Below are 27,362 nucleotides of genomic sequence, written 5' to 3'. Positions count from 1 at the left end.
ACCCATTTCTGAAGAAGGGTCTAGGCCCAAAACGTCAGCTTTCCTGCTCCTCTGATGCTGCTTGGCCTGCTGTGTTCATCCAGCTCTACACCTTGTAATCTGAAAATGGTAACCTAATGTTTTAGAGCTATCACTGTTTAGGATGAGGAGCCTCTGTTTAGCTTATGACTGGCTATATCCAGATTTCAAAGGATGAATAAGACAGAAATAGTATACTCCTTCCTTGTTAGTCTTTATAAAGAATTTATAACTACAGCAACATCCTTGTGCTGGTGTGTTTTAGTTTGTTTTAAATAAATCTAATTTTGTAGCAATGTGTTTAATTTTGCAAATGTATGATCCTTCAGATTTTAACAACTTCTTGAAATTGGTATTTTCCATTTGAGTACATTGTGGTCTTCTGTATTAGTTTTGTCTTTAAAGTATAAAAGGTAACAAACTGTTTTCAAGATTTAAACACAGCAGAAACAAAAACTAAAAAAACACCAGATAATGACTAACTAAGAGAAAAGCAAATGGTCAATGATGAGCAAGTGTCTGATTTAATGGGAACTTCACAAAATAACCAAGAATTGAGACATGAGCTCAAAGATATCAATCTTTGGGTTCTCACTGCAAATGCCTCCCTATTCTTTAACAAATGGGTAAAGAAGATTTCAAACTATCCCCTCATATTAAAGTCATAAAGTGACAATAACTAAACATAATGAAAGGAATGAACCCATGAATAATTGACAAATACCGAAGAACAAGTGGTAGTGATTAACAGCAAAATATAATCACTGTAGTTACTTATGAACTCGCTGATGTTTCTGCAGATTAGATGACTGAGCAAATCCCTTTCCACAGTCAGAACAAGTGAACGGCCTCTCCCCAGTGTGAATTCTCTGGTGTGCAGTGAGTTGAGATGACCTCCTGAACCCAGTCCCACACTGGGAGCACCGGTAAGGTCTTTCGTCAGTGTGAACACGTTGATGGGACACCAGTTCCCGAGAACTTTTATAGCACTTCTCGCAGGCTGGACATTTAAAAGGCCTCTCATCAGTGTGAACTAACTGGTGCCTCAGCAGGGTAGATGACTGAGCAAATCCCTTTCCGCACACTGAGCAGGTGAACGGCCTCTCTCCACTGTGAACTGGCTGGTGCCTCAGTAGATGGGATGAGTGTGCGAATCCTTTCCCGCATTCCGAGCAGGTGAATGGCCGCTCCCCAGTGTGAACTCGCTGATGCTGCAGCAGATCACCAGTACTTTTAAAGCATTTCTCACAGCAAGAACATTGAAATGGTTTCTTATCGGTGTGAACAAATTGGTGTGAATTGAGGCTGGTTAAACAAGTGAAGCCCTTCCCACACTTGGAGCAGGTGAACGGTCTCTCCCCAGTGTGAACTCGCTGGTGCTCAGTAAGCCTGGACGACCGAGTGAATCCCTTCCCACAGTACGTGCAGCTGAAGGGCCTCTCTTCAGTGTGAAATCGCTGGTGAGCCAACAGACCCCCTGCGTTCTTAAAGCTCTTCTCACAATCAGCACATTTGAAAGGTCGTGTTTCAGTGTGAACCACTTGGTGCGCAATAAGGTGAGATTCATTCATGAATCCCTTCCCACAAACAGAGCATGGGAACGGTCTTTCCCCGGTGTGACTGCGTCGATGAATTTCAAGCTTGGATGGGAATTTGAACCTCTTGTCACAAAACCCACATTTCCACGGTTTCTCCGTGGTGCTGCTGTCCTTATGTGTCTCCAGGTTTGACAAGCAGTTGAAGTGTTGTCTGCATGCACAGCAAATGTATAGTCGCCTCCTGTTGTGAATGGTTATGAGAGTTTTTATCTGTCTGTGTAACTGGTTAAAGCTCTTTCCATAGTCAGTTCACTGAAACACTGATTTTGTGTGTGTGTGTCTCTCACTGCCTTTCCAGTCACACAGATCTTTGGAAATCTTTTTTCACAGACAAAGTAGACCAATATTATTCCTTCCACATTCAAAATATTTAGGTCTTGATGAATTGAGTGAATCTGTCAATTCTTGATATAACATTTGCTTTGAGTTTCCCATTTGCAAATCACCTTCTAATCTCCTGTAAAAGGAGTTGACAGCATCAGTATCATAATCAGTCCAGGAAAGAAATCCAGATCAGATCTTTCTAGTTTTAATGGAGTAACCTTTCCACTCATTCACCCAAACATAGGCTCCAGTCAAACTAAAAGAAGTCAAAATAAGCAGTAGACCAAAGGAGAGGGAACATTCCTAAGTAAACTGGAAAGTTATTCCCAGTATCTCTGAGATTCCGAGTGGATGTGAAAGGTGTCAAGTTACCAGTGGAGATCACACTCTCAACAGGATCATCTGGGAACAGACAAGACTATGGAACAGATGCTGGCAACCTGTTATTGAAGGGCAGGCAGATCATGTTGTACAATGGGTAAGCAGGCTTGATGGACTGATCCTATTCCATAACTTCAGCCTGTTTGATATTCTTAACCTCACGGGCTCTACTCATGTTACTGTCTTAACTAATCACAGAACAAGCAGAGAATCCTCCTCCAAGTTACTCACCCCATTCCATACTGGACAACTGCATATGGGGCTGAGGTGTGACCAGATGTTGAGTAGTGGGTGACTGTACAGGGACCGCAGCCTTTCCCACTGAATGGCTACATGGCCCAGGGGACTCACCTGCTACAGCACAGGAATACCTGAAGCTGCGGGGGGGTGAAAAAAAACCATTTCCCTGGAAGCTCCGCGTCCAGGGCGCCGGAGGCCCCGCCCAGGCCGTTTGTGACGCCACTGGTACAGTTTGCGCATGCTTCCCGCGGGCCAAAAATGGCGGCCGTGGACTGAGGCCTGGTCTCGGCGGGGGGAAAAAGACACCGGTCCGCAAAAAGGGGACCTGAAAGTCCCTGGTCGGGACTAAGGCCTTCCCTCGGCTTTCAGAAACTCTGCCCACGCACCCCAACCCATCCCCACGCCGGCCCTATCGCCCCCAACACGCTCTCACCCGGCTGCAGGTCTCCCGCAGCACTGCCTCTCCCCATCGCCGTCGCTGACACTACGCATGCTCTACACACAAGCGGTGGTACAGCGCCACCGTCAGGTATCGAGGGGACATTCACAACCGCTGGGAAAAGTGCGGTAAATGTCCCGCGTCCAGTGGAAGTCAGAAGTCACGCGACGCCAGGTCGTAATCCAGCAGGTTTATTTGCAATTACACGAGCTTTCGCAGCGCAGCTCCTTTGTCAGGTTTAGTGAGAGATAGGAGCACACAGACCCAGAGTTCACAGGCAGAGAGAGATCAAAAGATCATACAACTGGTGTGAGCTGACTGTCAGATGATGTCTCTGCGGGCGACCAAGCGTGTTAGACGGTGACTAAAGTGTCAACAGCGGAATAACCACCAAAGGGACAACCTTGTAATCCGATTAAGTGAGGCCGAGAGATAATGACAAAAATATTAAAAGAGGTGGTGCTGGAAAACAAACTAAATGACAAACTAATTAAGGTAGAGAGATCATAACAATTTATCAAGTTGAGGCTGTCAAAAACAGGACAGAACGGAAGATTTTACAGATACAGAACAGGATGGTGGTAAGTCACCTGTAGCGTGACAGTGAACCCGAGATCACGATTGAGGCCGTCTTCATGGGTACAGAACTTGGCTATCAGTATCTGCTCGGTGATTCTGCGTTGCTGTGTATCTTGAACTCCACCTTGGAGGACGCTTACCCAAAGATCGGAGGCTGAGTGGCTTTGACCGCTGAAGTGTTCCCTGATGGGGAGGGAACATTCCTGTCTGGTGATTGTCACGCAGTGCCCATTCATCCATTATTTTAGCATCTACATGGTTTTACCAATATACCATGTCTCGGGGCATCCTTGGAAGCAGAGTATGAATAGATAACTTTGGCCGAGTCACGAGTATCTGCCGTGTACGTGGTGGTACCTTAATTAATTTGTACAGTTTTGAAATCAGCATGTGATTCCAGTTATTTAGTTTGTTCTCCAGCACCACCTTATTTTTTAAATTTTTTGTAATTATCTCTCTGCCTCACTTAATTGGATTATAGGTCATCCATTCGCTGGTTATTCCCCTGTTGACACTTTACTCACCACAAGATTGTTGTTTCTGTACCCTTTTTAGAGCTCTGTTTTCTTTGGTGGTCATTTGTTAATACCACTTGAATATTACTGTTAAAAATTCACATTTTGTCAAAGCTTTTGTCTTGCAAGAAATACCAATGTTAAAAAAAGGTTATTTTGTATTAGAAAGGAATGCTGCTCTTCCTATAGTAATGTATAGTATAGTACACCACATTTCTCCACATCAATTTCATCCACCACCTATCTGCCCACTTCATCGACTTGCCTTTGTCCTTTTGATTTTCTACATTATACTCTTGAGTTTACAAATGGTTTGAAGATTTGTAATGTCCCCAAGTTTTGCAAATTATACCCTGTATGCCACTGTCTGTTAATATATAAAACTGAAAGAACTGCAGATGCTGTAAATCAGGAACAAAAACAGAAGTTGCTGGAAAAGCTCAACAGCATCTGTGAAGAAAAAAATCAGAGTTAATATTTCGGGTCTGGTGACTCTTCCTCAGAACGAATATATATCTGGTAAAGCAATGGTCTCAATAGGGCCCTCTGGAAATCCAGCCCAACAAACATCCATGAAATATGACTAATTCATATCATCCAGCCAATTTTGCATCTATATTGCTGTTGTCCCCTTCATTCAATGAGCCCTAACTTCGCTCACAAGTTTCCCATGTGGCACTGTATCATATGCCATTTTTAAGTCCATGTACACCATAATAGCATTATTGCCCTGATCAACTCTTTCAGATAGCTCTTCAAAAACTCCAGTAAGTTAGATAACACTACTTTCCCTTGAGAGATTAGTATTATCACTCCTTAAATAACAATTTTCCATATGACTATTTATCTTGCCCCAAATTATTCTTTCTCAAAGTTCACAAATCATCAAAGTTAAACTGACCAGCCTGTAGTTACTGGGCTAACATTCACACCCTATTTTGGACAAGAGTACATCAACAAGGCTTCTTAACTCTCTAGTTCTCTGTCATTACTCAAGGTAAAGTAAGATGGAAACATTACTGCCACTAACTCCAAAATTTTCACACTTTCTCTCATTTACTCGGATATCTCGTGTGGTCCTGTGCCTTATTGAGTTTAATTAATTAGTAATTATTCATTATGACTCTGGGTTTTTTGCAGTCAAAAGGACCGAATAGTACCACGATGTTAACAAGAGGAGCGAATTCTGTGTGTATTCAGCTGAAAGGAGTGAAAGTGGGGACTGTGTTAGGACCACTCAACAGGAATTTGACTATTTTAACCTGTCAGGAAATATATCCTGCCTTATCATCACAGGAACTTTGCTTCACCCAGCCAAATCCGTCCAGATAAAAAAAAAGTTTTGGATAATGTAAACAATTATTAATATTTGAGATGAGGTCATTATGATTTAAAGGATCAACTAGATTAATATATTAGCACCTTCGGATATGAAAGTCCTCCAATGCATGAACATCTGACACATTTAATGCAAAGGATTGCGTCTTCCAGTCAATTATCTTTTGTTCTGGATAAATAAAACATGGGACTTAAAACAAATACCTGCTGTCAGAGTTAAAAGATATTGATACCATTTTCGACAAGCCATTTGGAATACAATTACAAGATATTACATATATTAGCTGCAGCCTTAGGAATTGTTTAAATTGTAGTAATTATAACCTCAACTGGTGTAAAAAGTAGGTTAACAAATTGTGACAACGTCTTGCAGTCATGTTATGCAGAACAAAGTTGAGATTTAAAAAGACTAGCAAGGGGTCAATGTACTGCATACACATTCCAGGCAATGTATGAAAGTTTAGACTGTCATTTTTAGTAAAATAATCAGTCATTCTCAGACTAAACATTGCTTAATAAACTAATAGAGAAGCCAGCTTAGAAGTAACATGTGATATTGTGATAGCATCTGACCTGCTTTACATAATGTTGTTCTGATAATCGTTTATTCAAACCTGCAACAAATGATGATATCATAGTGAAGCTTAATTCGGATCAATCACAAGTTATTTTAAAAGGCTTGGTTAATATTCTAATGATCCCAGGTGAGATTACAAAATTATATTACGGCCTCAGACCAGATTGCTAATTTGATGCTGGGATTTGGTGAGGAACTAATAACCTTGAGGTTGTTGACTTGCTCGCCAAGCTACTTGTTCTTGTTCACATGTTTTGTGACCATGCTGGGTGACATCATCAGTGGAGCCTCCGATGAAGCCATGTTATTCTACTCTGCTTGGAATTTATACTGTCCGGTCCATTATAATGAGTACTGTCATTTCCAGTTTTGATCTGTATGGGTTTATATGTGGGGTCCAATTCTATATGTTTGTTGATTGAAGTTTGGATGGAGAACCATGCCTCTAGGAACTCCCATGAGTATCTATGTTTGGCTTGGGCTACTATGGTTACTTTGTCCAAGTTAAACTGATGGCTTTCATTGTCTGAATACACAGATATTAAGGAAAGTTCATCGTGCCGTTTTGCTGCTAGTTGATGTTTGTGTATTCTGATGGCTAGTTTCTTAATATCTCGCTCCTTAATATCTGTACATTCAGACAATGAATGCCATCAGTTTAATTGGGACAAAGTAGCTATAGTAGCCCAAGCCAAACATAGACATGCACGGGAATTCCTAGAGGCATGGTTCTTCACCCATACTTCTATCAACAAATATGTAGAATTGGACCCCATGTACAAACCCACACAGATCAAAACCAGAAATGACAGTATGCACCATAACAGACCGCACAGTATAACTTCCAAGCAGAGTAGAATAACATTGCTTCATCGGAGACTCCACTGATGATGTCACCTAGCATGGTGACAAAACATCTGAACGAGAAGAAGCCAGCTCGGTAAGCATGTCAACAACCTCATCCACAACCCGAGCTACAGATCTTTGCCAATACTTTAAACTAATAACCTTATATTTTCAAAATAGATAAAAGGTCACATCACATTTGCTAAGAATATAGAACCACATTTCAATGGTTTTGAACATAGAACAAGTCTTTATTGTAGGACAATAATACAATCTACAAAACATGTCCAACTTATTTTGAACACCCAGAATTAACAGGAAGTAAACATGGTTAATACAATGCGATTACACAGCTCATATCCAATGACAAAACATGATCAAGTCAGATCTCATGGATTTCTCAGTAACCCTCTCCAAGATGTTAATGAGATGGTTCATTGTTAAATCTCATTTAATCTCACAAAGGACTGCAACTCTTAACTTTTGCTTTTCTGGCCTTAAAAATCCTTAAGACCCATTCCGTAATAATCTATTCAACAAAAGTTCTTGTTCTTGCCAATCACCCTCCTATCCTGGGTTCACTCACCCCTTTGCTCAGAAACCACATTCCGCACTTCGTCACGAGCACAATTCCAACTTTTCACCAATCTTGATATGTTCATGGGCTTTCCCTGAGCCTGAATCTTGCTCAGCTGTATGAAACAAATACTGTTTGTGGGTTTTTCAACCTCCACTCTCTCAGCTGCACTGAAGGACTAATACTTGGAAGCCCCTCACATTTTCCCCAACAAAAAACCAGCAACCTACCTACTTCCACAGCTTCCCAGGACTTCTTCAGAGTCCTTACTCCAACTGTTAACTGTGTACTAATCCCTAAAATTTCTTCCAGAGTTCACTCTAACAGCACAGAGAATCCCCTCCCTGCAAGACAGCCAAATAGCAGCACTCCTAGCATGCCAGTCTGCCTTTCTTCAACTAACTGTCTTGGGAATTCGGAACTGCTTATCAGTAACCCCTGAATTGTTATAATGTTGCCACTTTGACAGAATAGTGGCTTTCAGCGCAGAGAATGCTTACAAAGAAAAGTATTCACCGCAGCTTTCTGATTGGAAGAAGGAAAGATTCACCATCCTGAAGTTTCTTTAGAAACACTTTGAAAATATGACATTTCTTATAATAAACATTTAACAAATAGCTTAATGCAGACAGTACAAATAAATTTTTCATTTACACATTTATGTACAGCATATTTACAAAACTATAAAAGATTAACCCAAACAAAAGCAAATACATGTGACAAGAAGGATTAGCAGCAAATAATAATCATTTCACTGACATTACTCAGCATCTCAGTCCTACTTTACACTTTTCCTTTAACTCTGCAAAGAATGTTTCAGTTCAGTCTACAAATCAAGTATCATTGTTTTCATTAACTGTAGTTTTAAATTCATCCTTATTTCATTTTCCAAATTCAAAGAGTCACTTTGTTGGAGGGAAACGAAGATCAAAATAACTTATTTGCGTGTAGCAATTTGTCTTTGCCTTAATTAAAATTCCTTTCCATTTAGTGAATGTTACTGAGGTGCTTACATGTTCCAATGAAAGTATGGAGTATTCCCGCTGGATTCTGTTTCTGCGCACTTTTGAGATCTTTCACTTTATCCTGATGCCACTCTAAAGATGCCTTATTCAATTCTTTCCGAGCGATATCCACAGCCTCATCGTCCTGGACTGGAGTTTCCTTTCCAAGACTTGTTGGCTCCCACACAATAAACAAACCATTTCCTTCCAATCTTCTTGGGGTTTCAAATGGTCTTTTGGTAACTGAGATCTCGACAGTATTTCTGTCATTATATGTCAGAACACAAGAAAGCACTTCAGATTTGCTGTCAACTGAACTTAACGCTTCAAGATCATTTTGAGATCTCAGTACTTTCCAACTACTGAAGCACCTTATTTGGCAATTTTACTGGATATTGGCTCTTCTCACTAGTGTCTGCTACTGATGAGGACACACAAGTACTTCTCCTTGTACCAGTTTTGTGGAAATTCCTGTCACGTGCATCAATGCCACTGGTTTAACATCCAACTTCCTTTTCTGGTACTGTTTTGAAGTGTTCCTATTACTCCACTATTTCGCCATTCTGCTTCCAACAATCCGCTTTTACATGCCCTAACATTACTTATATTCTCTGTATTCTCCTTTGTATTACCTGGAAAAGCTTCTGCCTTTTTCTGAAAACCATATTCTTGTTTATTCCTCCAGCTACTCTGTGCTTTTCCATGAGCCAAAATTTGACCACTTCACAGCCCGTGAGAAATATCATCTGCTTCTGCTCGAGCTACTTTTGCTTCAGTTCCGTACTTAGGAGAACTCATCCTAAGTACGGAACTGAAGCAAAAGTAGGATTTAATTGTTACTGGAATGCAACTGAATTCTCCCATAATCATGAGTTTTTTCACACTTTCGCAAGTTTACTCTAGCTTCAATGAACAAAATCACTGATTCTACAATATTTCTGTTTCTTTCTCAAATTCAATAAATATCTGGCTGGGTATCATCCCAATACCTCAAATGGTTTTTCAAATATCTTTTTCTTTAATCCAATGGGAATTTCTGCTTCCCCCACCGGTTCAACCTCTCTGGATCAAATAAATTACTTGACAAATCTCCTCTAATCCTCCCATTCATTCTGTTCAGTTCAATTGTTTGATCTGCTTTCAATGTTATTTGCACTATAACCTCTGCATTGGAAGGTTGTGAGGTCAAATTCCACTGCTTAAACCTAAGTACCGCAATCTTATCCAACACTTGCACAGAAAAACAGACTCCTGTACACTTAGAGGTGCTGATAGAGATTAAGAGAGTCTTGCACTGTCAGAGGCGCTCGCGGAGACTGAGAATGTTCTGCACTGTCAGAGGTACATACAGAGTCTGAAAGTATCCTGCACTGTTGGAGATGCTGACAGAGACTGAGAGAGTTAGCAAGATCTGAACTGACTTAAGGATAATAATTACTCAGAAAAAGTGAGATTATAACCAGCTCGAACTCATAATTTTTAAACTGGCGCATCACTGGACCCCTCAACTACACCCTCAAGACACCCAAGATTCAAAAACACCTCCATCCACCAACATGACATCCCCCCAACTGCTCCAAACACCCACCCCAGCCCTGGCAGACTCAACAACATCCACACCCAGATCCAATATTCCAACTGACCTCCTTTTCCTCATGACCCCACCCCAACTGACATTCCTCCCACCCCTTCACTGCACTCCCCTCTGTATGTTACCTGCTTCATTGAGTGAATTCCCTTTCTGGTTCCTAAGCAGCTCTACTCCTCTTTACCATCCTTTCACTCTACACGAGCCTTCAGAAGTGTTCTCAACAGTGTGGTTCTATGTGGGGAAAGCCTTTGCCTTAAACCTTTTGCTCCTTATACCGTAACATTTCAGCTGTAATAATTTATGCAATGTTTGAGGACTTGAGGAAGAGAGAGTTTCACATGGCTGTGTGAATCAGTTAATACTCAGCAACATACATCAATTATTAAACTGTTCCTTGCCCCAATCTGGAGGATTGTGCGATTAATACGATTGACAGCTAAATCCAATCACTGTAGCTCCTCATGGACACGCTGGTGTTTCAGCAGGTGGGATGACTGAGTGAATCCCTTCCCACACTCAGAGCAGGAGAATGGTCTCTCCCCGGTGTGAACTCGCTGGTGTCTCCGCAGGTGGAATAACTGAGTGAATCCCTTCCCACACTGGGAGCAGGTGAAAGGCCTCTCCCCGGTATGAACTCGCTGGTGTGCCCGCAGAGTGGACGAATCAGCAAATCCCTTCCCGCACTCGGAGCAGGCAAACGGCCTCTCCCCGGTGTGAACTCGCTGATGTGTCAGCAGGGTGGTTGACTGACTGAATCCCTTTCCACACACTAAGCAGGTGAAAGGCCGCTCGCCGGTGTGAACACGCTGGTGTTTCAGCAGGTTGGATGACTGAGTGAATCTCTTCCCACAGACGGAGCAGATGAATGGTCTCTCCCCAGTGTGAACTCGCTGGTGTACAGTGAGCTGTGAAGATGTCCTGAACCCAGACCCACAGTGAGAGCACCTGAATGGTCTCTCATCAGTGTGAAAACGTTGATGGCATATCAGTTCTGTGGAACCTTTATAGCACTTCCCACAGTCTGAGCATTTAAAAGGTCTCTCATCAGTGTGAACATGTTGATGACGCATCAGGTCCCTGGAACTTTTAAAAGACTTCCCACAGTCAGGGCATTTAAAAGGCCTCTCCCCAGTATGGACCCGCTGGTGTAGCAGCAGATGGGATAACTGAGTGAATCCTTTCCCACACTCAGAGCAGCTGAATGGCCTCTCCCCAGTGTGAACTCGCTGGTGTGTCAGCAGGTGGTATAACTGAGTGAATCCCTTCCCACAGTCAGAGCAGGTGAACAGCCTCTCCCCAGTGTGAACTCTTTGGTGTCTCATTAGGGTAGAAGACCGAGCAAATCCCTTCCCACAGTCCGAGCAGGTGAATGGCCTCTCCCCAGTGTGACTTCGCTGATGCCTTTCGAGCACAGATGGGTAATTGAACCCCATCCCACAGTCTCCACATTTCCATGGTTTCTCCCCACTGGAAATGGTGCTTTTTCCTTCCATGTTCAAAATACAATTCAGGCTCCTCGGTGATGCTATCAGAACCTGTTTGTACAGAGCAAACCCGCCTCTTCAAACACTCTGTGAAACTGGTTTAAAACAGGAAAAAAAAAGGGAGTGAGTCAACACTCACAAAATACAAAACGCAGATTGTGAGATTAATCTGAACAAATCTTGGCAATTTGTGAGGGCAGCACAAGGAAAAAGTGATCATGAAAGTTGCTGGATTGACACAAAAACCCAACCTGTTCACTGATGTCCTTTAGGGAAGGGAAATGGTTTGGAAATACAAAGTGAGAGAGAGAGACAGAGGAGGCAAAAGTGTCAGATTTCATTTACTTTGTTCTTCTATAATTCAATCAGTACTCTGATAGAATCTACCAAGCCCTCAAACTCCAGCCCCTAGAAGGACCAGTTGTACGTAAACATCATGAACTCCAACTCCCTCCAGTTTGCACACCACCCTGACTTGTCTGACCTCCAGTACTGGATAAGCAGAAATTTACCCCACATATCAGGAAGACTGAAGCCATTATCTTCAGTTTCCACTCTAAACTCCATTTCCTCGCCCTTGATTCCAACTCCCTCCCTGGTAAATGTTTTGTGGTTGAATCAGAGTGTTCATAACTATGGTGAAATGAGCCCCCCTCCACCGAAATATCCCGGTTTTCACCAAGACCACTTCAGTAACAACACTCAACCCCAACCGAGCCTCAGCTCATCTGCTGCTGAAACTCTCATCCATTCCCTTGTTACGTTTAGATGTAACTATCATAGCTGTTGTGATCCCAGCTGATGGGACTGACTTGACAAGACAGACCCAAGATTGAAACTGGGCTTTATCAATCATATACTTGTTACGTTGTTAAGTTAATAAATGTGGTGGCCAGTCACTGAGACATATTCAAATAAGGCTGATGTTCTTTAGCAACAAAACAGAAGATTAGTACACTAAGATAAAAACAAAAACAAACTATCAAGAACAATTTAGAGTCTTCTTAAAATTCACAGCAAAATGACATTTTCAACCTATTTCCCAATGCACCAATTTAAAGAAATTCCAATCCATAGAAATTATCCCTTGATATCAAATATTTAAGTTCTACTTAATTGATTATCATTAGTCTCTTTCTTGCAAACTGTGCAATCTTCATACATGAATGCTTACAATGCTGACAGCTTAAACATCTGTTTCTAATAACCTACTGATTTCTAACAAAACTCGCCTTCTCGAAGCTGCCGAGCTAAACTTCCACCAATGTTACTTATATCCTAAAATCTCTGAAAAATCTATTTTTAGAAGAGAAACTATGTGCTTCTGACCCCAGTCAGGTCTCCTTCAAACTGCCCAAAACAACTCTGGATTTTCTAAAATAAAAAGTTAGTCCTTGATTATTCTGGACTGAAAACAAACTAATGGCTTTCAATGTTTACTCTACCTGTCGTAAGCCACCACAGTGTAAGCAACTTTACTTTGAAACTCTAGCAGTTTGCAGCTACTTGCTCTCTGTGTAACAGTGGATTAGTTCAATGTTCCTCAAAGATTCTCTGACCTTGACTTTATTTTAAACAAAATCTGTCACTAGAGTAAACTAATACTTAGAAATGCAAAATCTATAAATGATATTAATACATACATATAAATCACTCAACTTTCATCACATAAAGCACTCCTGTCCTCTTTTATTCAACCTCCCTGTAATCTTGAGATCATCCAACACTGTGCTGTCCATGTGCTGATTCGCATCAACTTTTGTTCATCCATCACCCCTGTGCTTGCTGACCTACAGAAGCTCTGGCTTAAGAAGCACCATATTATAAAATTCTTATCCTCACTTTCCTTCCTGTTTGTGACCATCACTATGTCTCTGATCTCCTCCAGTCACACAACTGTTGATATCTCTCTCCAGAAGGTAATGAAGGCTGTGTCACTAAATTTATGCAGGGCAGAATTACATTAATTTTTGGTAGTTTCGGATATCAAGGGGTATGGTGCGAGACTGGAAAGTAGGAGAGAAAACACAACCATTTCAGCCATGATCTTATTGATTGGCTCTACAGTCCAATCCTGCTCTGAATTCCTATGTTCCTATCTCTAAAACTGGTCCAACTCCGGCCTCTTGAGTATTCCCAAACTTAATCACTCCTGCATTTGTAGCCATTCGTTCAGCTTCTAAGGGGCGTCATGGTTAGCACTGGTGCCTCACAGTGCCAGGGACCTGGGTTTGATTCCATCCTTGGGCAACTGTCTGAGTGGAGTTTGCACATTCTCCCTGTGTCAGCGTGTGTTTTCTCCGGTGCTCTGGTTTCCTCCCACAGTCCGAAGAGGTGCAGGTTAGGTGGATTGACCATGCTAAATTGCCCATAGTGTCCAGGGATGCGCAGGCTAGGTGGATTAGCCGTGGGAAATACAGGGTTATTGGCGGGGGGGGGGGGGGGGCAGCGGGAAAGAAAGAAGTAGAGAGAAGTAGAGAGAGAGAGAGAGAGAGAGAGCGAGCGAGAGAGAGAGAGATCTGGGTGGGATGCTTTTCTGAGCGTCACTGTGGACTTACTGGGCTGAATGGCCTGCATCCACGCTGCAGGGATTCTATGATTCACAAGCTCCACAAATTCCTCCCTGAACTTCTCCGATTCTCCACTTAATGTACTGTCTTTAAGTTGGTCCTTTAAACCTACTTCTATAACCAAGCTATTAGATATCTGCCCTCATATCTGCTCATGTGGTTTGGTGCTTTGTAACACTCCTGTTAAATAACATTTTATTACAGTGACAGCACTCTTATCACTACAAAATTGTGCCATTGATGTGGATGTTCATTGTTTTTCCCTCATTGCTCGGGAATTAACCAACAAGTCCTTACCTAACAGTATTACAGGATCACATCACTCCACGAACCCCAGCAGTTTAAGAAGGTCAAGGACTGTTGAAAAAAGACACATTGTATCAAACCTTGTCTTGCATTCATCAGGACATTCACAAGAATGATCAATAATAATATTTCATCATGTGACAAGAGTTGCTGATTGGTTGGAAAGTGGATTCTGATTGGTCAAGGCATTGTGCTGGGCAATGCACCTGTTAGATGATAACTGACAGGTTTTTGTTTAAAGATTAACCAGATAGCTTGGTAGTGAATAGTGAAGGCATTGCCCTGAGAACTGAATTACAGAATTGGAACCTGATTTGAAACAGAGGCACTTTGTGTACATGTTATTTCTGTCTGCTAAGAATAGGACCATGTGCATTAATATACGCAGCTTCCAGTAAGCTCAAGTGTGCCACACAGCAAGCCCTACTGCCTACATTGACTGTCAGCATAATATTTAGCACACTCAGTTATTTATCAAATGTTCTGCAATCACAGAAACAAATCTGATATTTGTGTGTGTGTTTTTGGTGCTGCTAGCAGGAGTTGGTTGGGTACGGTGAGTACATTGCCTCTCGTGAACAGCTGAAGGGACATCAGCCATCGGTTTTGGGACTTATACCTAGCATCACACTGGTGAATAGAAATGCTGTAGAATTTGATGGTCATTAAAAGCTCAGGAGTAGAAGTAAAATGGACAATAGCACATGGAAAAAACCCTGACTATGAAAAATACCGTGGGAATTTAAAATTTGTAAGACTGGCAAAAGACATGGTCAAGGATGGGCAACAGTAGAAATTACATTTTAAAACAGTCAACAGAAGTAACAGCAAAATACAAAACTTCATCCGAACATTTTAAGATTCAGAGGAAGTTAGACAATGATAGAGAGATGACCAGAGGGGGTAACAGATGGAGATGGTCTCAGATCTACATTAAGGAGTCACACCAGCCCCAGAGCCATGGAACCTCTCACACATATAACACGGCACAACAGCAAAAGCTCAATATTGTAGATAAATGATCAGAAATACTCATCTCTAAAACAACTTCAGCTTTCAATGTTAAATTTTTCAGCTGGTACCTGCAACTGGAATGATATCAGAAGCACTGGAGTCAGAGAAAAATTTCACGGTTGAGGAACTCTCCAGGGAGTGGGTGATGTCACAGCACATCCTCTTTGAATATCCTGTAAAACAAAGTTTACAAAATCAATATGTGTGAGTAGGGTTGACATTCAGAAGAGACAAATATTTCTCTAAATTTGAGTCTGCTGTGTGACCATGCTCCCCTTCTGATCCCCTGGAAAAGGAGCTTCCAAAATCCATCCCTGACAGTCCAAGATAGGAATTCCTGACGTTCTCTCCTCCTAACTTACGATGATGGTATATGTTTCCTTGAGTACATTACCCCTCACTGTCGCCACAGTGACACAGGGCTATGCATTTCTGGAACAAAAACAGACATCACTGGAGAAACTCAGCAGGCCTGGCAGAAATCCTTCTCCAGAATGCTGTACTCAAAAATTTTAATTCTGCTTTCTCTCCAGAGACCTGACAGGACTGCCGAATTTGTCCAGCGATTTCTGTTTCAAATTTCCAGCGTCATAGTTCTTTGCCCTGTGCCTTCACGTGATTGAACTGAGCTGCAGACCTTTAGACACATGAGGCGAGACACCTCATGAGATAGTGGATTGAGGAGACCAGGAGTTGTTTCTTTTTCTTTCCTTCTGTACCACGGCTCTGCCTCACCAATGTGACATTGGGTATGAAAGGCTAATACAGTTTGAGGGACGAGTTGTCTGAACAATGGGCAACAAGATCCTCCCAGTCATTCCAGACATTGCCCCTCACAAATATGGTGTCCTCACACCCATACAACAACCGCATAAACCCCAACAAAGATGGCGGCGGCCGCCCTGGGGCCCTGTCTCTGGGCGAAAGCCTCCAGCGTTCAATTCGCTTCCGTCTGTGCAGGCGGTGCCACCGGAAATTATTTTCCCGGCTTTTCAGCTTACACAAGAAGTTCACAGAGCCTCCCCATTCACCCGCCTGATCCATCGGCCCCTTCTTCCAGCCTCATTTGGTAACGTTTTCGGAGCCGAGAACAAAACTCTCCGCAACGCCACCACTCACTCCACGCATGCTCTATTCAACAATCAGCTCTGCGCCTGCGCACTGCTACAGAGCGAACAGTCTAACCTATTCTAACTAAAATTTCACAATCCAACAGTATTCTCACGAAACGTTTCCGCGCTTTCTCCATGTTTTCTCTAAAATGCAGAGCCCAGAAGTGGGTTGCCACATTTCAGCTGAGGCTAGTCTCTTATGCAAGATCAACACAACGGCTTGCTCTTACACTCCGTACCCCTAGGATAGTGTATATTTTCCTGAGTACTCTCTCAAGCTGCCACATTTAATGCCTTCTACACTAAGTCCCTCTGCCTCTACATACTTTTGGAGTTGTACCCTTTGTTTAATTGTTGTTGGTAGTACTGAACTTGATTGGTGACAAAAGTCAAACTTTGCCAAAGCTGTTCGTCTTGCGCTCCTCAGGGCAATTGACAAGAAATACTACTGTAAAGGGAACACAATATTTATACGGCATGAGATGAGAGTGTTGATCTTCAGAACGTGAATTGCCTCACATCACTCCACATTGAACTTCATCTACCAGTCTGTCACTGTCTATTTCATGTCACACAGTTATATGTCTATGTTGTTTCTGCCCCTGTTATTCCAATAATTGTAACGTTGATCATAGATCCGTTGTAAGGTAGACTATCAAATGCCTTTTGGACATCACCTTCATTATCCTGATCAACACTCTATTACACGTACAAGTTATGCTCAAATAAAACAAAGAATTGTGGATGCTGGAGATCTGAAACAAACAAAAACATAAATTGCTGGAGAACTTCTTCTGATTGCTGGTCTCAAAATATTAACTATGCAGTGGCTGGACACTATCCAGGGAACAGATAATTCACTAAATTTAGTTGTACATATGTTTGGAGGGTTAAAAATAATTATTTGTTCCCAAACAAAAACAGAAATTACTGGCAAACCACAGCAGAGAGAAATCGGAATTAATGTTTCGGGTCCAGTGACCCTTCCTTAGAACACGTTCTGATTTCAAGCATCCGCAGTTCTTTTGGTTTTCAATAATTATTTGTTGTTATTATGATGCTTTAAACTCTCAGAACTGTTCCAAAGAGTGTATTTAAATCAGATTGTATTAAAACTTAGAAACAATACATACAAATTACATAAAGATGTTTGTTCAAAATCAGATTAAGGGAATATATTGAACATTTCACTGTTCTGTTATCAAAGCTAAAGATCAAATAAACAGAATTAAAGAATAGGCCAGCCAATCAATCAGCCATTAATGTGTGGAGAGAGAGACTCTTGAATTTGTGCTTGGGGTCAAAATTCCCATCTCTAGAGACCCAGAAATGGTACCCAGAAATGTCCATAGCTTCCCCTGATCTGATCAACCGATAAAATGACATAGAAGTCTACTGGATATGACAAGTATGTTTATGTCTCCTTTTAGGTTAACTTAATGTGGGAAATTGAGACTAGATAATGTTAATAACAGAGGGACACTATGTTAAAAATTAAAAGCAGTTGTTTGTTTGGTAGTACAGAACTTGAACATTGCTGATAAACAGCATGTTTCTTCTCGCAATCATCAGAAGCATTTGCATTTACAGTGATTAGTAATGTCTTCACGAAAGTCCCCATGCCAACCAATCAGCACTCTCCTTTCATGCAGTGCAAACGTTAGCTTTCCCCTTGATTTGGCATTCTTGTGAATTGTCCTGATAAGGGTAAGACAAAAAGCTTTGACAAAACAAGACAGAAAAATTAAAAGATTTGACTGTATAGATGTATTACTCTTATATCATTGGAACAAATTAATTTCAACATTCTATATTACAACTCTGTATTAATTTATATTTCTTCTTAACTTGGATTTCTTTGAATTTATATCTGAATAGACTTTCTTTTCCATTTGGTTAAAGTTGAGAACCGGAAAATTAAAAGGAATTTCTGGTCAAATGGATGAATTCCAATTAGGCATCCTGTATCTCAGTAAAGTGGAAGAATGATCAAATCTTACATTAGGAGTCAATGAACTGTTTTTCTCCAGTTTGAATGTGCTGGCGTACATTGAAGACAGATGAGAAGGTAACTGACCTGAGTCAAATATATCAAAACAACATGCATTCGCTGCATTTAACATAAAGCTGATTTATTTGTGTTTTACCAACAACGTTAACACCTCTGAGTGGACTGGAGTTTTTCAACATCAGCACAAACATATGCAAATCAACATGATTCAGTCCTGTATGTGATTAACAGCAAATTCCAATCCCTGCAGTTACTTGTGAACTCGCTGGTGCCTCAGCAAATGGAATGACTGATTGAATCCCTTCCCACACTCGGAACAGGTGAATAGTCCCTCCTCAGTGTAAACTCACTGATGCACAGAATCGAGGCGATCGCTTAATCCCAGTCGCAGCAGAGAGAATATCTGAACTGTCTCTCGTCAGCATGAACATGTCGATGGTGCATATGTTCCCCACACATTTTATAGCACCTCCCACAGTCTGGGAATTTAGAAGTTCTCTCATCAGGGTGAATTTGCTGGTATGTCACGGCAGGTGGGATAGGGAGTGAATTCCTTCCCATACTCACAGCAGGTAAACATGTTACATCTTCACAGAATAATTGCAGAAAATGGCATTTTCAGACTGGAAACTTAAAACTTGGTGCTTCACTTTCAGTCAGAAATAGATCCCAGTTGGACCCCAACCTCAGATTTAACAGCATGTTTACTGCATTCCCCGATGTTCTTGCTAATTCTAAACCCAGTTGTAAAGGAGCTTGTGTTCCGTGCCTAGGAGCTGTGAACCATGGAGGAGAACAGCTGGGATATGTTTCTCCCTCACGTCGGGATTAACTCTGACTTTGCTGTCAGTGAAGACAGATGAGCAAGACCAAAGTGCTGTTTGTCCCTCTCAGTGTGACCCTGGAGGACCGTGTCCGGACAAGTTTCCGCTGTATGATCCTACCCCCAGGTTGTCCTTTTCGAGCTCCAGTCAAGTGTTGATCAACAGTCAGCTGGAAAAGACAGAAACCTACAACAGTGTAGTAACGCATGGCTGATTTATTTGGCATTTGTCCAGGATATTAACCTCCAGCCCAGTTGCAGGGATTATTAGTTAAATTAATAAAAACAAACACCAGCTATCAGAATGAACATGATTCTGTCCTGTATGTGTCTTTACCTGCAGTAATTACGATAGGATGGAGTCACTCAGTGCCGACATCAAGATAACTAAGTGAATCTCTCCCATATAGGCAGCAGGTGAACAGCCTCTCACTGTGTGAATGTTTTCATTCATCTGGGATGTGGGCATCGCTGGCTGACCAGCATTTATTGTCTGTCCCTAGCTGCCCTTGAGAAAGTGGTGGTGAGCTGCCTTCTTGAACCGCTGCAGTCCACCTGCTGTGGGTTGACCCACAATGCCATTACGGAGGGAATTCCAGGATTTTGATCCAGCAACAGTCAAGGAACTGCGATATATTTTCAAGTCAGGATGGTAAATGGTTTGGATGGAACATGAAGGTGGCAGTGTTCCCACATATCTGCTGCCCTTGTTCTTCTAGATGGAAACAGTTGTGGGTTTGGAAGGTGCTGTCCAAGGATCTTTGGTGAATTTCTGCAATTCATCTTGCAGGTAGCACACACTGCTGCAAATGAACGTGTTTATGATTTAGCAGATACATCGTGCTTTTAAATTTCTGCTCAGAGTAAGGAGTTTGAAACAGATTCTTATTGGTGCAAACACATTGTGTGTATTCAAGTGGGATGACTGACTGAATCCCTGCCCACACTTGGCCTCTCCCCAACATGCACTCGCTGATGTTCAGTGAGTTGAACACAGCCCTGCAATGAGAGGACCTGAACAGTCTCTTATCAATGTGAACATGTTCATTGGAGACCAGCTCGACAGGACATTGGATAAAAATCGCTGAAATCCATTTGAAAGATCCTCCAACATTGTGAACTGACTGGTGTGCAATCAGGTCGGATGAATTAGTGAATCTCTTCTGATACATGAAGCAGGTGCGTGACCTCTCCCCAGTGTTAACTCACCAGTGTTGCTACAGGTTTCTCAATCACCCGAACTTCTTCCTGCAGTGAGAGCAGATGGACGGAGTTGGGACCACAGCAAGTGCACCATCACCAACTATACGTGTACAGTTCTTGTCAAGCTGATTCAAATGCTCTCTCTCCTGTATGAACTCACCGGTGTGTACAGACACCGAATGGACAAAGATGTTTAGTTCAGATAAATGTGATGTGTCGTATTTTGGCAAGACAAACCAGGTCAGGACATACATAGTTAACGGTAGGGCAATGGAAAGTGTATCTGAATAGAGTGGCATGACAGGTAGACAGGGTGCTGAAGAAAACGTTTGGCATATCAGTCAGAGCATTGAGTTACAGGAGTTGAGATGTCAAAGAACAGCTGTTTCAAACATTAGTGACATTGCAATTGGAGTACTGCGTACAATTCTGGTTCCCTGCTGTAAGAAGGATGTTATTAAAAACTGAAAAAGGGTGCAAAAAAAATGTTACCAAGACTGGGGGGTTTGAGTTCTATAAGGAGAGGCGAGATAGGCTGGGCTTTTCTCCCTGGAACATAGGAAGGTGAGGGGTGACCTTGTAGAGGTTTATAAAATCATGAGGGGCATTGACAGGGCATAGGTTTAAGGTGAGAGGGGAAAGATTTAAAAGGGACCTGAAGGGCAACCTTTTCACACAGAGGGGGGTGCATAATAAAATGAGCTGCCAGAGGAAGTGGTAGAGGTGAGTACAATTACAACATTTAGAAGACATTTGGACAGGTTCATGGACAGGAAAGATTTAAAGGGCTATGGGCCAAATGCAGGCAAATGGGACCAGTTCAGTCCAGGAATCCTGGTCGGCATGGACAAGTTGGGCCGAAGTGCTTGCTTCTGTACTGTATACCTCTATGTGAATTTAGGGCTTGGACAAAGATAAATGTTCAAGATAGTCTGGCCAAGTAGGCCAGTGGAAGAGAGGGAAGCAGCAGAGGCAGCGGATCAAACTGTCTCAACCTTAGTGACAAGGATGTTCCATGAGATCCTTGCACTTGTTGTTGGTGGTGAGGATGGCAGAGACAGGGGAGAGACAGCACTCTTCAAAAGGAACCAACTTGCATTAGAGCTATCAAAAAGATTCAATATACTGTATTTAAAACATTGATTTGATTTTTACCTGAATAATAATACCGATACCTGGGCTAGAGATTATTAACATCAGCAGAAACGGACTCCAATAAACGTAGTTCAAGTTCTGGATGTAATTCATAGAAAAATCCAAACGCAGCACTTAATTGTGTATACGCTGGTGCGCCAACAAGTTGGATAACTTAGTGAATCCCTTCCCACACTTGGAGCAGGTGAACGGCCTCTCCCCAGTGTGAATTCGCTGGTGTACAGTGAGGTCAGATGATCGTGTGAATCCAGTCCCGCAGTGAGAACACCTGAACGGTCTCTCGTCGGTGTGAACACGTTGATGGCGCATTAGTTCACTGGAACTTTTAAAGCACTTCCCGCAGTCTGGACAATTGAAAGGTCTCTCCCCAGTGTGAACTCGCTGGTGCGTCAGAAGGTTGGAGGACCGAGTGAACCCTTTCCCGCACACGGCGCAGGTGAACGGTCTCTCCCCGGTGTGAATTCGCTGGTGTTTCAGCAGGTGGGTTGACTGAGTGAATCCTTTCCCACACATCGAGCACGTGAAGGGCCTCTCTCCTGTGTGAATGCGCTCGTGCACAATGAGTTGAGACGACCGTTTGAACCCAGTCCCGCAGTGAGAGCACCTGAACGGTCTCTCGTCGGTGTGAACAAGTTGGTGGGACATCAGTTCCCCGGAACTTTTATGGCACTTCCCGCAGTCTGGACATTTGAAAGGTCTCTTGTCGGTGTGAACTCGCCGGTGTGTCAGCAGAGTGGATAACCGAGCGAATTCCTTCCCGCAATCGGAGCAGGTGAACGGCCGCTCCCCAGTGTGACTGCGCCGATGGATTTCCAGTTGGCCAGGGTACTGGAATCCCTTCCCACAGTCCCCACACTTCCACGGTTTCTCCCCATCCTGACTGCATTTATGTTTTGAGAGGCCAGATAATCGGCTGAAACCTCGTCCACACAGAGAACACTTGTACGGTTTCTCCCCGTTGTGAATAGTGTTATTTCCTTCCATATTCAAAATTCAGTCGTATTCATGTTCTCCTTAGCTGTTTCTGCCACTCTGTTTCTCCTCATTTTTTTCTGCCACTCTGTTTTTCATTCTCATATAAGATAACATGGCCGATTCCGTGAAAACGTGGGGTGGTGTTCAGTTTGAGTATGCCGACAGCAAATCTTCCCTTTCTAAAGGCCTGTTAAACCAATTTAGAATGGAAAAAAAAAGTGAGAAATAACTCACAAAGGCAGTTTGTGATATTGAGCTGAATAAATCTGTTAATTGTGTGGCCATCCGAGGAAAAAGTGACCGTGAGTGAAAGCTACTGGATTGACATAAAACAACTCAAAGAGGTTCACTAATGTCCTTCAGGGAGGGGCGTGTTCCACATAGTCTAGGCTACATGAAACTCAGATCTTCGTGATGAGGCCAGGGCAGTGATGGTGGAACACAAAAAGGAGTGAGGTAGATAGACAGACAAAAAAAGACATGTTTAATATTGTCTACATCTCGGGACCCAAGATCAATTCAATACAATTCAACCAGAGGGTCCACAGGATGTCTCAAACATTCAGCCTCTGCCACCTGGAAGAATCAGGGGAGCAGAGGTTTAAGTGAACACCAAAACCTCCAAGTCACACTGTTTGGTCACGTGAAGACGCAGGGCAGAAATTTATGAAACCTGAGTAGACGTCATCTTCAAATATAGAGACTGCCGACTGTGGCCGGGGGCAATATGCAGCAGGAAACATATGCGGTCAATCCTGCACCAGGAGGAAAGAATGTACACAAAAAAAAAAACAGGACAAATCCAACCTGACACGCCCCTGTCTGCATCAATGGAGGAGACGGCCAATAGCGTCAAGTTCCTAGGAATGATGATCACCAACAATCTGTCCTGGTGCACCCACGTTGATGCGACAGTCAATTCAGCACGAAGCCTCTTCTTCCTCAGGAGGCTAAGGAAGTTCGGCGCGTCCGTAAAAACTCTTACCAATTTTGAGAGATGCACCATACAAAGCATTCTATCCGGATGCATCACCGCTTGGTATGGCAACTGCTCTGCCCGGGTCCGTAAAAAATTACAGAGAGTTGCGAACACAGCCCAGTCCATCACGCAAGCCAACCTTCCATCCATTGACTCTATGTATACTTTTCACTGTCCTGGAAAGGCAGCCAACATAATCAAAGACCCCTCTCACCCCCATTATAATCGCTTCTAATCTCTTCCGTCAGGCAGAAAATACAAAAGCTTATACACACGTACTAACAGATTCAAGAACAGCTTCTTCCCTGCTGTTACTAGACTTCTGAATGGACCTCTCAAATTTTAAATTTAACGTTGATCTCACTATTTCTGCACTTTCTCTGCAGCCATAACACTGTACTCCTCGCTTTGTTCTATTACTCTAATGCACTTTGAATGGTATGACCTGCCTGTTGCATGCAAAACAAAATTTTTCACTGTACCTAGGTACATGTGACAATAATAAATCAAATCAATTATTACCTCTTCAATCCACGCATCAGCACTAAAGTGATCGAAGGTGTCATTAACAGTGCGATCAAGCTACACTTGCTTAGCAATAACTTGCTCAATCACACTCAGTTTGGGTTCTGTCAGGGCCACTCAGCTCCTGACTTCATTACAGCCTTCATTCAAATATGACAAAAGAGCTGAATTCCAGAGGTGAGATGAGAGTGACTGGCCTTGGCATCAAGAAGGCCTAGCAAAACTGGAGTCGATGGGAATCAGTGATAATTCCTGCAGGATGGAATCATACTTGACAAAAAGGAAGATGGTCATGGTTGTTTGGGGTCAGTTATCTCAACTCCAGGACATCTACGTAGGAGTTCCTCACCATCATCTCCTAGGCCCAACTATCTTTAGTGCTTCATCAATGACCTTCTCTCCACCATAATGTCAGAAGTTGAGATATTCGCTGATGACTGCACAATGTTCAGTACCATCTGCAACTCCTCAGATACTGAATCAGTCCATGTTCAAATGCAACAAGACTTGGACAATATCCAGGTTTAGGCTGACAAGTGGCAAGTAAATTTGTACCACACAAGTGCCAAACAATGGCCATCTCCAACAAGAAAGAATCTAACCAGTGCATCTGAAATTCAATGGCATTATAATTACCGAATACCCCACAACAATTTCCTGGGGATTGCTGTTTCCCAGTAACTGAACAGGCTTAGCCAAATAAGTGCTGTGCCTAGAAGAGCAGGTCAAAGAACCAGAAATCCTGCAGAGTGTAACTCACCTCCTGACTCTCCAAAGACTGTCCACCATCTAGAAGGCACAACCCGGGAGTGAGATGGAAAACTTGCCACTTGTCTAGTTGCGTGCAACTCCAATAACTCTCAAGAAGCCTGATATCATCCAGGACAAAGAAGCCCACTTAATTAGCACATCTACAAGCATTCACAATTACAACATTTAAAACACATCTGAATGGTATATGAATAGGAAGGCTTTAGACAGATATGGGTCAAATGCTGGCAAATGGGACTAGATTAATTTAGAATATCTGCTCAACATGGATGAGTTGGACTGAACTGTTTCTGTGCTGTACATCCCTATGACACTCTCTCCACCACCAACACTCAACAGCAGCAACAATGTGCACCATCTACAAGATGTGATGCAGACATTCACCAAAGATCCTGGGATAGCACTTTCCAACTAACAACATTTATAATCAAGAAGGTTAAGGGAACACCACCCTTTCAAGTTTCCCTCCAAGCATCTCACCATCCTGACTTGGAAATGTATCACCAATTCTTCAAAGTCCTGGAATTCCTTACCTAATGACAATGTGTGTCTACCTGCATCAAAGAAACTGCAGCGGTTCAAAAGCACAGTGCACCACTTTCTCAAAGGTAACCAGGTATGGGCAATAAGTGTCTGCTCAACCAGCAATGCCCATAACTCATGAACGACTAATAAAAGCAAACAGGCCAACTGCCAGTCCAGAATAGATATTCAGGTGAGACAAATGTTTATCCTAGTAAGTGTTCTGTGTGCGTGTGAATCATCTGCTTCTAAGACTCTGTCTAACGAAGTTTACAAAATCCGTCATGGAATCCAGGAGGAATACAATCCTTCCTCCTGTCCCAGGATGAACACGCATGCTCCCTGCTGTGCACTGCCCCTCATTGTGGTCAGCAGACCTTTGATTCGAGGATGACGTCTACTTAGGGGCGTTAGCAATATGCCCTCGAAGCTGGGCACCAAGGATCCATGCACAGTGATCGCCATCAGTAATCAAGAAGGAAACAAGAATAGAAACTGCTGGAAAAGCTCAGCAGGTCTGGCAACATCTGTGCAGAGAAATCAGAGTTAATGTTTCGGGTTGAGTGACCATTCCTCAGAAGGTTTATTTCTGATTTACAGCATCCACAGTTCTTTCGGCTTTTATTTAGTAAATGAAGAGGGAACACTGGTCTGCCAAGTGACTTAGCAACCCCAGACCTTTTGACACATGGGACGTCCCATGAAGTAGTGGGATCTGGACAGCAGGATTTGTCTCCTTTTCTTTCCACTCTGCCTCATCAATGAGACACCAGATATGAAGGGCTAATGCAGCTTGATGGACAAGTCACAGTGAGAGTCAACACAGCATGGAGCTGGAGGAACACAGCAGGTCAGGCAGCATCAGAGGAGTAGGAAAGTTGACATCTCAGGTCAGGACACTTGTTCAGAACCCGAAACCTCGACTTTCCTACTCCTTCGATGCTGCCTGACCTGCTGTATTCCTCCAGCTCCACACTTCCATTGACTCTAACTCCAGCATCTGCAGTTCTCGGCACCTTCAAGTGACTTATGACCCCACTGCAAAGCCTCTTTCAAGGATGCCCACCTTGAAGGAGTTGTCCTCCTCCCTCTGGAAAGACCTCAGTGGATCCCTCCCCCAGTGCAACCTACCGGTAACCTCCTCCCTCCCTAAAGCTCTTCGGACAAGCACTTAAAAAAAACCCAGCGTAACAGCCGCATCTTCCTTCTCAGTACCAGCTCTGAGGAAGGGTCCTGACTCGAAACATTTGTTTTCCTGCTCCTCTGATGCTGCCTGACCTGCTCTGTTCCATCAGCTCCACAATGTGGTTGATGGACAAGTTGTCTCCATTCTGAAGCAATGGGCAGCAAGCTCCGCCCATTCATCCCAAACACTGACCCCGCCCCCCCGACGATGGTGGTTATATGCGCATGCGCTCTGATGCACCGCCGCCGCCACCCCGCTCCTCCATAAACAAATGGTGGCCGTTTCCCCCGGGGCCCAACTCGGGATGAAAGCCTCCCGGCTCATCCTCTGCTCTGTGCAAATTGGGCACGGTGTAAATAAATTGCATTCGCGGTTTGAACACCCATCCACCCGCCTGCCGGCCAGATCCAACACTCCCTCGGCCCCGCCTCATCCTCACCCGCTCCCGGACCGAAGACAAAACACATCCGCCGGCCGCCATGAACGGCTCCGCGCATGCTCCGTACTCCGTCCGGGACCGCGCCTGCGCACTACTCTCCTGCTGGTAAGAACGGAACCGAAAGTTGCGGAGGCTGTAAATCAGGAAAAGAGACAGAGGTTGCTGGAAAAGCTCAGCAAGTCTGGCAGCATCTGTGAAGAAAAGAAAAATCAGAGTTAACGCTTCGGGTCCGGTTCTGAGGAAGGGTCACCGGACCCGAA

The 27,362-nt window shown here is 43.1% G+C and overlaps 2 protein-coding genes across 7 annotated transcripts in view; both read right to left on the bottom strand.

The window, feature by feature from the left end:
- The window catches only part of LOC125487552 (zinc finger protein 271-like), a 15,041-nt gene extending 13,323 nt beyond the window's left edge, over window positions 1-1,718 (bottom strand). Inside the window, exon 1 of the mRNA XM_048619312.1 lies at window positions 801-1,718. Within this exon, the coding sequence (XP_048475269.1) occupies window positions 801-1,589 (789 nt within the window). The 5' untranslated portion in view covers window positions 1,590-1,718. The remainder of the gene's footprint in view (window positions 1-800) is intronic.
- Window positions 1,719-7,085: 5,367 nt separating this feature from the next.
- Window positions 7,086-27,160, bottom strand: LOC109915884 (zinc finger protein 436-like). 6 transcript variants are annotated; one of them, XM_048619243.1, is made up of 4 exons: window positions 21,706-21,820; window positions 15,470-15,574; window positions 14,379-14,438; window positions 7,086-11,606 (listed from the first exon to the last, which is right to left on the bottom strand). In XM_048619243.1, exon 4 carries the CDS (start codon window positions 11,518-11,520, stop codon window positions 10,474-10,476), a length of 1,047 nt encoding a protein of 348 aa, XP_048475200.1. In that variant the 5' UTR covers window positions 11,521-11,606; window positions 14,379-14,438; window positions 15,470-15,574; window positions 21,706-21,820; the 3' UTR covers window positions 7,086-10,473. The 6 variants fall into 6 exon arrangements, with proteins under 6 accessions (XP_048475200.1, XP_048475197.1, XP_048475198.1 ...); XM_048619240.1 differs by lacking the exon at window positions 21,706-21,820 and adding an exon at window positions 18,102-21,527; XM_048619241.1 differs by lacking the exon at window positions 21,706-21,820 and adding an exon at window positions 15,939-16,758.
- Between the last annotated feature and the right edge of the window lie 202 nt (window positions 27,161-27,362).

The sequence above is a fragment of the Rhincodon typus genome, chromosome 42, assembly GCF_021869965.1.
Source record: "Rhincodon typus isolate 14 chromosome 42, sRhiTyp1.1, whole genome shotgun sequence".
In the NCBI taxonomy this organism is placed as follows: Eukaryota; Metazoa; Chordata; class Chondrichthyes; order Orectolobiformes; family Rhincodontidae; genus Rhincodon; species Rhincodon typus.
The sequence above is the reverse complement of the archived record's forward strand: the minus strand, read 5'-3'. Positions and strand labels throughout refer to the sequence as shown.

Excerpts from the sequence above, each read along its gene's own strand:
- LOC109915884 (XM_048619244.1), bottom strand. The coding sequence starts at position 22,689 with ATGGAAGGAAATAACACTATTCACAACGGGGAGAAACCGTACAAGTGT. Across the intron at positions 11,514-21,833 it reads CAACTTGTTGGCGCACCAGC|GAAAAAGCACCATTTCCAGT; the intron begins GTATACACAATT and ends TGAACATGGAAG.